General features: G+C 46.0%; 1 protein-coding gene across 1 annotated transcript; it reads left to right on the top strand.

Moving 5' to 3' along the window:
• The first annotated feature begins 2,111 nt into the window (after positions 1-2,111).
• Thoc3 (THO complex 3) lies at positions 2,112-9,685 on the top strand. Its single transcript, XM_005078334.4, has 6 exons — positions 2,112-2,445; positions 3,056-3,212; positions 4,520-4,724; positions 5,996-6,157; positions 6,247-6,347; positions 8,575-9,685. Exons 1-6 carry the CDS (start codon positions 2,179-2,181, stop codon positions 8,736-8,738), a joined length of 1,056 nt encoding a protein of 351 aa, XP_005078391.1. The 5' UTR covers positions 2,112-2,178; the 3' UTR covers positions 8,739-9,685.
• Positions 9,686-11,873: the final 2,188 nt, after the last annotated feature.

The raw sequence follows: 11,873 nt of genomic DNA, 5'->3' as shown, positions 1-11,873 counted from the left end.
CGCTCCATGTGGGAGTTTCCATCCCTGGGCTCGTGGTCTTGGTTCTATAAGAAAGCAGACGGAACAAGCCATGGGGAGCAGGCAGTGTAAACAACTCCCTCCAAGGCTTCTGCATCAGCTCCTTCCTCCAGATCCCTGCTGTCTGAATTCCTGTCCTGACTTCCTTCGATGAACAGTGATGTGGAAGTGTAAGCCAAATAAACTCCTTTCTCCTCAACTTGCTTATTGGTCATGGTGTTTCATTGCAGCAATAGGAACCCTAACTAAGATAACTACCCAATTCTAGGACGGAAATAATAAATCTCCTACAATAGAATACGGTTTACATTCTAACACCCGGGTAAAATCAGTTCATATTGTAAGTACTACGGACTTCTGTTAAAAGAGGAGTTAAATGATGAAAGTGTGTTTGGTGCTTGCCTTGTTCCTGGTTGTAAACCTGTCCAGGACATTGCTAACCTAAAAGGGTAGCCCTTCAACAGGTATCCTTAAGCCTATCAGTTATAAAGATTCTTACAGTTGGGGCAGGACTTTTAAAGACAAAGCAGGAGATGCAATAGAACTCCACACTCCCTGTGTTATAGTACACCCAAATGACATGTGCTAAAATACAAAACCACAGCCCCCGCAGTACTTCCCCAAGGGACAAATAAATTGTTCCCATACTGAGGCTATCCTCTATGGGATGGCCATATTCCTTTGCCTGAACGATGTTTTTTTCACTTGTGAACAATACACCTATAATTATATTCCTGCTCTAAGTCCCACAGTACCCACTGTTGTTTACAGAAAGTCCTGCTAGGCCGGTGGTGGCTCACACCTTTAATCCCAGCATTTGGGAGGCAGAAGTATGAAGATCTGAGTTTGAGGCCAGCCTGGTCTACAGAGCGAGTTCCAAGACAGCTGGGGCTAAACAGAAAAACCCTTTCTCAAAACAAACAAACAAACAAACAAACAAAAAATACTTTGCTCTGTCACATTAGTCTTGTGACTTGGGGTAGGCCACTTTGCCTCTAACACAGGAGGTATAAGTTCTCAGTGCGTGGTAAAAATATGTAATCAATTGAAGTATTTGGAAAAGAAATGTAAGGAGGGAAAATGGGATAGCAAATAGCTTTTTATCCAAAAGACTTCAGTGATTTCATTGACACTTTTAGTATAAAATCTTCCCAGTTTCCAAAAACGCCTGCTTTCCCCTGCGTCCCCAGTGCTGGGGTTACAAGCCTGCAACACCACAGCTGACTTCATACAGACATTTTCACACAAGTATACATTATATGTTGAGCATATTCCTTCGGTGGCTCATAGCTCTACTGCAGTGCCTTAGCTCATCCTGGAAGCTCACCGTTGATTCTTTTCCAGCTGGATATCTTTTGTTCTAAGACAGACGTAAGGAGTGGGAAGCACTGAGATGTGAGTGTGGCATACACAAATGACCATTTTACTTTTCACTTTTTCTTAAAAATTTACAATCCTGCATATGCAATATATTCTAAAAACCAAGATCAAAAGACAAAAGCCCCAAAGCAAACGCCAAATCAACCAAGCAACCTTGCTCAACCCAAACCAACAAATCCACACCTCTCATTAACCAACTCCTTATTTCCATAAACAGCTAACCTTTCTCCTGAAGCAAGACCTTGCTGTGGCCTTCTGCTTTAAGGGAGGGATGAGGGCCTTGTAGTGAAAAAAAAATCTCTACAAAAAGGGTATTTTTAGCCTGGCAGTGCTGGTGCATGCCTTTAATCCCGCCACTGGGTAAGCAGGAGCAGGAGAATTCGAGTTCGAGCCAGCTTGTCTACAGAGTGAGTTCTAGGGCGGCCAGGGCTGCACAGAGAAATCCTGTCTCGAGGAGAAAAAAAAGGAAAAAGAAAAAAATTCACTGGTAAGTAAACGGGAGTCTTTATTTTGGTTCTCTTCTTCGAATAAGCGAGAAACGGGGTAAGAAGACCATTAAAAATGTTGGAACTCTTCCAAAACGCTACTCCAAAAGCTAAAGGTAGACACGCGTTGCATGTCGGGATTTGCAGTCCCTTGGGGCAGGTGGGACACACGCGCGCGCGCGCGCCTGCGCAAAATGACGCGGCGCCGTTCCGGGCGCATGCGCGCCGCAGCGGCGCCAGGGCCAGTTGTCTCCAGCTGCCGGTACGCGGTCCTTGCTGAGAGAGAGAGAGAGGCATGGCGGTGCCCACGTCGATCCTGGGGCCCCCGCCGGTCAGCCAGAGCGGCCCCGGCTCGATGGCGCCCTGGTGCTCCATGAGCAGTGGCCCGTCTCGCTACGTGCTCGGGATGCAGGAGCTGTTCCGAGGCCACAGCAAGACGCGCGAGTTCCCGGCGCACAGTGCCAAGGTGCACTCGGTGGCCTGGAGCTGCGACGGCCGTCGCTTGGCCTCGGGGTCCTTCGACAAGACGGCCAGCGTGTTCCTGCTGGAGAAGGACCGGCTGGTGAGCTTGTAGGGCTTAGCCCGGGCCGGGAAGAGGGAAGGACTTGGAGGAAGAGGGAGCCGGAGCGGGAGGAGGGGCGGGCCGGAGCGGGAGCCGTCCTTGGTGGTGGTGGTGGTGAGGCTGGAAGAGTTGGGGTGACAGATAGAGTGGGGTAAGGCCGCCTGCAGGAGAGCGGAGTGCGAATCCAGTGGCGGCAAAGAGGTGTGGCGAAGGGGCTGCGGGACAGGAGAGGTTGAATCCGGCGGCCTGGAATGGTGAGGCGCCCTGGGAAGGAGTCCCTGGCGGGGAGTGGCTAGGGACTGATGGAGCGTCCCCACGGTGTCGAGGTTTTATTTGACAATGACAGCACACCCTTTGGAAATGGACAGGTGGATTGGGATGATGGTGGTGGTAGAGGAGAAAAGAAGGAAGGGAGGGCAGGAAGGGCAAGCGGAAGAGCCAGCGTCGAAGCTCAGAGCCCTTCACAGGGGCCGACGTTTTGGAAGGGACTGGATTCTTTTGAAGTGTCCAGATCTTTGCTGGTTCCAGTGTGCCACCGTTGGATGAAAGTCAAGTTACATGGAAGCAGGAGCATCTGTGTGAAGTGGCATCTGGGTTCTGTTCTCTTAAGGTCAAAGAAAACAACTACAGGGGGCACGGAGACAGTGTGGATCAACTTTGCTGGCATCCAAGCAACCCTGACCTGTTTGTCACCGCATCTGGAGATAAAACAATTCGCATCTGGGACGTGAGGACTACAAAGTGCATAGCCACTGTGAACACTAAAGGTAACCTCAGAGAGAGGACGGAGCAGAAAAGCTAATGTAGTTTCCAGAAGCTATTTACTGTGTTCTTTGCAGCTAGAGCTGCTAAGTGGGTTATCAGGATGGGATTTACATGTCCGTCTGGAGGAGACAAGGAAGAGTAGAACGTGAGCACTTTTTTGATCATCTGCAGTAGTTACTGGTCGGAGTGAGTGGGTGAGCAGTGAAAACAATACAAAGAGGAATAAATAGTATGTGTGAAGGCGTGGAGAATTTGGGAGATTCTGGCAGGTTAGAATGGCTGAAACTTGGATGGTCTTGGTTTCAAAGAAATGGCTGGACAGTTGTGCATTGCATTCAAACGCTGTGTTCATGTTATATAGTACCCTGTAAATCTTGTGTCTAGCTTAATTGACTCTTAAGAGGTCATTTACAATTTTTTCAGAAGCAGTTTTTTTGTTTTTAGATCTTTTGTTTTCTTTTTTAATAATTTATTTACTTTTATTTCATTTGCATTGGTATTTTGCCAGCATATATGCCTGTGTGAGGGTGTCAGATCTTGGAGTTAGACAGTTATTAGCTTCCACGTGGGTGCTGGGAATTCAACCTGAGTCTTTTGGAAGAGCAGTCAGTGCTCTTAACCACTGAGCCATCTCCCTAGCCCTAGATTTTTTTATTTTCAAGTATGTGTGCAGGTGCCGGAAGAAAGCACCTTATACCTTATAGATGCAGTTACATCTGGTTGTGAACTGTGGGTGCTGGGGATCGAACTTGGGTCTCCTGGAAAACAACAAGTGCTCTTAAGTGCTGAACCATTTTTCTAGCCCCACAACAAAATTCTTTTTATTTATTTATTTTTAAACAATGCCTTTTTGTTTTGTTTTTTGAGACAGGGTGTCTCTGGGTGTTCTAGAAGTCTCTCTGTAGACCTGGCTGTCCTCTCTCTGCCTCTGCCTTCTGAGTGCTGGAGTTAAAGGTTTGTGGCGCCACCACCACCCAGCTCCCACAACAAATTCTGATAGACTTTAAAATGTACGATATGTACTAAAGTGTGGGAAAATGGCATTTTTGATTCAATGAGGTTGAACATTTTAACTTAATGTGCACAGTGTGGACGTCTCCTGGACTTTGATGACAAGACTGGTACCTGGGAGTGACATAGTGTGGTGCTTTTTGACAAGGGTTTAGCTGCCAGTGGCAGCTTCCTTCCTTTGTCTTGGTGATTTGAGCACTGAGGAGAGCTCTGATCTTCTTTCTAGGGTAGCAGAATAAGCTTCTGGAGGAGGATGGGCAAGGATGATCTTGCTGATGGCTTGTATCTGGGTTCCCAGGGGAGAACATTAATATCTGCTGGAGTCCTGACGGGCAGACCATTGCTGTGGGCAACAAGGATGATGTTGTGACCTTTATCGATGCCAAGACACACCGTTCCAAAGCAGAAGAGCAGTTCAAGTTTGAGGTCAATGAAATCTCCTGGAATAATGACAATAACATGTTCTTCCTGACCAATGGCAACGGTTGTATCAACATTCTCAGGTGAGGGGGTTCTGGCTTGGGGGACTGTTGTACCTCTGCACGGGGTGCTATGTCAGGGATGTAGATGAGTTAGGTGTGAGCCTAACCTAGAAGACTTGAAAGAAAGAGTATTTAAAAATACTAGTTTCCTTTAGGCACATTTGAGTTCTGACTGATATTGGTTGTAAATGTTCACTTCATTATCAGATAGCTGGCCCAGGGACTTAGTGCACCCTGCATCGTGGCTAATTCACGCCCTTAAAAATGCCAGCTTAAGTATCATGTTCTAGCCCAGTCACTGCCATCGAGACAGGGTTTCTCTGGCTGTCCTGGAACTCACTCTGTAAACTTTCATCCTTCTATCCTGCTTTCTCTCCACGATTAGAGGATGGTTTTAGTGTATCTTACACATTTCCTGTAAGAAGCTCCTTTCATTTTGTTTTGGTTTTTGAGACAGGGTTTCTCTGTGCAGCCCTGACTGTCCTGGAACTCACTCTGTAGACCAGGCTGGCCTCAAACTCACAGAGAACTGCCTGCCTCTGCCTCCTGAGGGCTGGGGTTAAAGGCGTGTGTCACCACTTCGTGGCCAGGAAGCGTTTCTTAATTCTGTATTATAATGTGTATTTGTTTATTTCTATCATTATACTACCAATGTCATGGTGGAAAGGACTGTGCTTGCCTTGTTTTCCACTGAATTGTAACCAAGTGCCTGTCTTAGTAGTGGAATCTCAGTAAATATTTGTTCTATAAGTAAATGAAAATGTGGTACTGAACTCAGGTCCATAAGAACCTGTGCTCATTGCAGTGCCAGTGAGTAATGCAAGGCAGAGGGGGCATAGACTCTGTGTGGAGATGTTGGAGTTAAACAAAACAAAATTCATCATATTGGCTGTGGACACTGAAGGAGTTATATGTTTAAAAATTTGTAGGTACTTTGCTGTGCTTCTTTGTATTTCCCGTGTTGGATAGTTTTGCTAGGTATAACTGTCCTGGATTTGTTTTCTTGCTTCTGTGTCCTAGGTGTGCCATTGTCACTCTTTTTTGTTTTTGCAGCAAGGTGGTGCTCTCAGAAAATCCAGAGAGGATGTAATGTTCTGTGATGCCACTAGTTTGTCTTGGTGTTAAATGGTGTAGGTTCATACACTTAGGCCTGTGCTGTGCTCTTTTAGTAGCTTGAGCAAAATTTTTCCCCCCTTAACTTTAGGGAAGGTTTTTGTTGTGGTTTTTCTCTTTCGGTGTTTTGTGCCACAGTCCTCTTCTGCATATTGACGGCCGTGTGTCCTGTTTCTCAGCTACCCCGAGCTAAAGCCTGTGCAGTCCATCAATGCCCATCCTTCTAATTGCATCTGTATCAAGTTCGACCCCATGGGGAAGTATTTTGCCACAGGAAGTGCAGACGCTTTGGTTAGCCTCTGGGATGTTGATGAGCTAGTGTGCGTGCGCTGCTTCTCCAGGTGAGTGACTGTCAGCCTTTCCTGTGGGACATAGCCATTGTTCCTTCCTCCTCTGGGTATTTCTGACGTTTCTGTCCATCCTCTGATAGGTTGGACTGGCCTGTGAGAACCCTCAGCTTTAGCCACGATGGGAAAATGCTGGCATCGGCCTCGGAGGATCATTTCATTGACATAGCTGAAGTAGAGACAGGTGACTCCGTTTGAACCCTTTGTGTCTGTTGTCTGGCCTCAGGCCTTTTCCTGCCACGTTTTAGCTGTGCACACCTCTGCTTCACCAGCACTATCAGAAATGGATTTGTCTTGTTGAGACACGCGTGTTGATGACTGTCAGTCTCGTGCAATGATGGGATGGAAGGACAGGAAAAACGTGTCAGGTTTGACAGGAAGTGGTGTCAGGAGATACTTTGCATTTGCATTAGCTCTTCATTGTAAAAACTGTATTTTTTTTTTTTTTTTCTGAGACAGGGTCTCACTTTGTAGCTCTCACTGGCCTGGAACTCTGATGTAGATGAGGCTGGCCTTGAACTTACAGAGATCTATCTGTCTCTGCTTCCTGAGCGCTGAGATTAAAGTGATACACCATCATGTCTTGCTAAAAGGTTTTTAAATAAGAGACAGAGGGTGGGCATTTGTGCGTGTTCCATCCCAAACCCTACTGCCCCCCTTTCTGGCCCCTCCCATCACTTTTCTGTGTTCCTCAGTTTTACTTCTACTTTGAAGTAATTTGTAAATACATGATTTTATGCATCTCTAAAATCTAGGGCCCCCAAATGAGAGAAAACTTGGGGAGTATTCATCTTTCTGTTGAATTTCTGTAGCTGTGATAAAACACCCTTAGGAAAGCAGCTTGCTGGAGAAAGGACGGTCTGGTTCACAGTTAGGTTACAGCCCGTCATGGCAAGACAGAGAGCTATGGATGCATGCCTGTGCTCATCTTCCCTTCCCCTTCATTCAGTCCAGGGCCAGCCCCTGAAACTCTCGTTCCAGTGGGCGGGTCTTTCCACCTCACGGAACCCAGTTAAAGCCTCTCACAGACAGAAAAGGTTGTTGACATTCAGACTGTTCAGCATAGCCCTAATGGGACATCTGTAGTATGTAGGCTACTTCTGAGAGGACCCCATATGGACCTGTGTGTTAAAGAGCTGGTTATTAATCCTGGGTGAGCATTAGGGCAGGCTTCCTAAACTTTCTCCAGTCAGTCGCCCAAAGGGGTTAGCTACAAAGTTGCCTGAGAGTTTTCATGTGACCTTGAGGATATAGGCGTGTAGAGCAGGATGGCACCACCCGAGGTGCGTGGGGTCCTTCCCCATCAGTCACTAATTAAGAAAGTACCCTCTAGGTCTGCCTGCAGTCAGAGCTTATGCAGGCATTTTCTCAGTTGAAGCTCCCTCCTCTCCAGTGACTCTAGCTTGTGTCAAGCTGACATTAACTAGCCAGTTACAGTACTCATTTGTAAGGCTGCATGGTTAACTGGGAAACATTTCAGGATTTTATTTATTTATTTTTTTAAAAATGTATGTTCGTATTTGGTCTGTATGTATGTCTGTGTCAGGGCGTTAGATCCCCTGGAACTGGAGTTATAGCCAGTGGTGAGCTACCATGTGGTTGTTGGGAATTGAACCCAGGTCCTCTGGAAGAACAGCTAGTGTTCTTAACTGCTAAGCCATCTCTCCAGCCCTCTGGCTTTTTCATGATTGCTTTGGTTTTCTTGGGTTGTGTGAAATTTTTACCTTAACCAAACCCATAACAAATGATAGAGAATTAAACACCTAAAGAAAAGTAAGAGTCATGGAGTAGTGAGTGCCCCAAACCACTGGGTGTGTCCACATAGCTTAGAAATTATTCAGACAAGTTATAGAGCTGTCCCTGACATAGAATTACTTTAAATACTTCATATATATGTAAACATAAAAATATGTACTATATATGCTTACATTTTTATAGTATGCAATATAATTTTTTGGTCATGTATTGACCCGTTAGATGTATACTACAGTGTAAGTCTTTTGTAAAAACAGAAGAAAACTATTTATTTGCCATGTATGGCTATTTTTCCTGCATGTATATCTATATCATATATGCCTTTTGCTCACAGTGGACAGCAGAGGGGGTTGGATCCCTTTAGACTGGTGTTAAACAGATGGCTGTGAGCTGCTGTGTAGGTACTGGGAATTGAACCTGGGTCCTTTAGAAGACAAACTGCTTTATTTACTGTGTGTGCCGTTTCTTTAGGTGTCACTTTGTTAAGACACTGCTCCCCCCTCAGTGGTAAAATAGTTTAAAAACTGCCTTACAGGGAGAGGGCTGTCTTTGGCATTTCTTAGAGAGTATAGAGTAGAGGTCCTTGCGTGTGACATCTCTGTGCCTTTGTGTTCTCTGTGAGTACTTAATAGCATTCTTTATGTTGGTTCCTGTAGGAGACAAGCTGTGGGAGGTGCAGTGTGAGTCCCCGACTTTCACCGTGGCGTGGCACCCCAAAAGGCCTCTCCTGGCATTTGCCTGTGATGACAAAGATGGCAAATATGACAGCAGTCGGGAAGCTGGGACTGTGAAGCTGTTTGGGCTTCCAAATGACTCTTGAGAGGAGGACCTGAGCGGGAGAGGCACAGACTTTCAGTCGTATATAGTGTGATCTGTTCTCTTGGACTTTGTGGGCACTCTAAATGCTATAAATTGTTATAAATTACAAAAAACTTTGGTCAGACTGTGCAACCCTAATCCTCCCTGAAGTGACCTTACTGTGATAGGGCTCCATCCCCCCACTCCCCTTTCTGGTTTTTGTTTTTGGTGTTTGTGTTAGCTGTTTTCCATCGTTACCCCTATTGCCAGTTACCTAATGAAGACTTTGTTCATAAGTATGGGTCATGATCCATTTTATGGTTCTTTAAGGGAACAGAACTGATGGAACACACACACATACACACCACACAGGATTCATCAGAGTGGCTTACAGCTTGTTTTCCGAGTAGTGCAATGACGGATGTCTCCTGATGGAAAGACCAAGACTGGACGGATGTCTCAGCAGTGCTAATCTGACTGGAGTCCTGAGGAATCCCTGGAGAGCTGCTACGCTGGAACCCTGAAGAAGTAGGTTCTGATACCAGACAAGGAATGTCTCAGCAGCAGGACCGGTGAACTTGGCAATGAGAGTGAGGACAGGCAGGCAAAAAGCAAAAGCTTCCTTTTTCCCATGTCTTTCTATAGGCTGCCACCAGATGTGTGGCCCAGATTTAGGGTGGGTCTTGGCACCTCAGATGATCAAGAAAAATCTCTGGCAGGTTTGCCCAGCTGGCTGGGTTTTAGTGATTTCCAGATGCAGCTAAGTTGACACCCAAGGGTGGCCATCACATGCCTGGCACAGCACGTCCTCCGGGAGGGCCCTGTCTTCTGCGTTCTGTAAGCGGCAGAGCTTGTTGTGCTTGGCGCTGCACAGGCCATGTTTATTCAGAGGGAGCACAGCATAGGGATGACGTTTTTAAAAGTAATTTTAAGAGTTGAGCATTTAATAAAAGTGGCTTTTACTATGAAGCTTCTGAAGTTATGTTACTGTTTTTTTATCCCAGGAAGATTCTGTGGTTTTTAAATCTTGTTTTGTTTTTAAATCTGAGAGGTAGAGTTTATAACCCTGTTTAACATCCTAACCAAGAGCTCTGAACTACAGTGTTGGGTTGCTGCAGTATTTTAAAGCTATTTGATTATGGGCTGTGTGTCTGGCCTCATTCTGCCTGTTTTTTTTTTTTTTTTTTTTTTTTTTTTTTTTTTGGTTTTTACGAGGCAGGGTTTCTCTGTCTTGTTTTGGAGGCTATCGGTCCAGCCCAGCCTCGAACTCACAGAGATCCGCCTGCCTCTGCCTCCCGAGTGCTGGGATTAAAGGCGTGGGCCACCACCGCCCGGCTCTGCCTGGTTTTGTATATAACAAATTAGGGCAAACATAGAGAAACATTTTAAAACAAATAAATACAAAATCAGATTGAAACAAATGTAAATTAGAAAGTCAAGGTGGAGAAAATGTAATAGAAATGTGGAGAGGTGGCTCAGAGGTTAAGAGCACTGACTGCTCTTCCAGAGGACCCTGGTTCAATTCCCACAACTCTATTTCCAGCACCAGGGTATCCAACACCCTCATATAGACACGCATGCAAGCAAAACACCAGTGCACATAAATAAAAAGGAGTCATTAAAAAAAACGGAATATGTGAAGAGTGAGGACCTACACGGATGACTCAACTAACATGACTTTGAACTTCCTTACAGCCTACAGAAGATGGAGCTAAGTCTGTGCTAACCCTTTGTTTTTGACACAAGTTCTCATCATGTCGCCCAGGCCAGTCTGGGACTGGCTATGTAGGCCGAGTTGTCTTTAACTCACAATCCTCCTGAATGCTGTTACAGGCAGCTATCACAGTTGTTGTAGGGATCTTTCTAGAATAAGCACTCTGGCACCAATGTGAGGAAGAGAGATGCCACTGGTGGGCTGTAGCTCCCCAAATGCCTCAGGCCTGGGTCCAGTTTGTATCTCATTTATACTTTAAAGCCACAAGGTGGCGCGAAGAAGCAATCTCGATTTCCCGACTTTCCAGAGGCATACTGGCAGTCAGGTTGTTAGGGCAACGGTCCATTGTTTCAGGTCTTAGTCCGGGTCATTCTGTCCCAGGTAGTAAGCGAAGGAAGGCATGCTTGGCAAACAGGACAAGCAGTGCTTTAATAATCACTGAATAAGTCAATAAATCAGCATCAATAATTTCTCTTTTCTACTTCATCATGCCTAGCTTCTTCTTTTAATTAAAAACAATTTAGTTTTCATTTTACATACCAACCCCAGTTCCCCCTCCCTCCCTTTCCACCCCTCATGCACTCAGAGGGGGTAAAGCCTCCCTTGGGGAGTCAACAAAGTCTGGGATACCAAGTTGAGGCAGGACCAAGCCCCTCCCCTCATATCAAGGCTGAGCAAGGTATCCCACCATAGGGAATGGGCTCCAAAAAGCCAGTCCATGCCCCTGGGATAGGTCCTGGTGCCACTGCCATGCCCCCAACCCCCCAGCAGATCAAGGCACATAACTGTCACCCACATTCAGAGGCCCTGGTTCAGTCCCATGCAGGCTCCCCAGCTGTCAGTCCATAGCACCACTAGCTCAGGTCACACGCTTAGCTTCTTAAGAGAAATGCTGTCAGGGCTGGGGAGATGGCTCAGTAAGGACACTGTGTTCACTCCTTAGGGCCTGTGTGGAGGAAGGAGCGCATCAGCTCTAGAACGTTGTCCTCTGGCCTCCTTGTTGCGATTCCCATGGAGAAATTAGGCACTGCCACACACCATGTTCAGTATTATTGTTAGCACTTAGTAAGTTCTTGTAGTTTTAAATTTCTTACTGTTTTGAGACAAGGTCTTGCAGTGTAACCTGTCTGAACTAGTACTCACCAGGGTAGCCTCTAATTCAAAGCAGTCCTCCTGCCTCAGTCTCCTGAGTGCTGGGATTGCAGATACGTGCCTGACTTTAAGTCCTGAAGACATTTTTAGTCATGGCCTCCCCTGTGTCTCTATGGTAAGCATTTTGGCTGTTGCCAGTTCTTGTTGCCTTCTTAGGGTTATTTTCAGCTTCACAATCTTGGGAATTATAGGTGCTCACCGCTAGTCATCACCAGTCATGCTCAGATTCAGGTTTACTGGAAGGCCCATATAGACCTTAACTTTGTTTCTGCAGATGGCTTTTGGTGTTTC

This window comes from Mesocricetus auratus, unplaced genomic scaffold, assembly GCF_017639785.1.
Source record: "Mesocricetus auratus isolate SY011 unplaced genomic scaffold, BCM_Maur_2.0 Super-Scaffold_100013, whole genome shotgun sequence".
Taxonomy (NCBI): domain Eukaryota; kingdom Metazoa; phylum Chordata; class Mammalia; order Rodentia; family Cricetidae; genus Mesocricetus; species Mesocricetus auratus.
The sequence above is the reverse complement of the archived record's forward strand: the minus strand, read 5'-3'. Positions and strand labels throughout refer to the sequence as shown.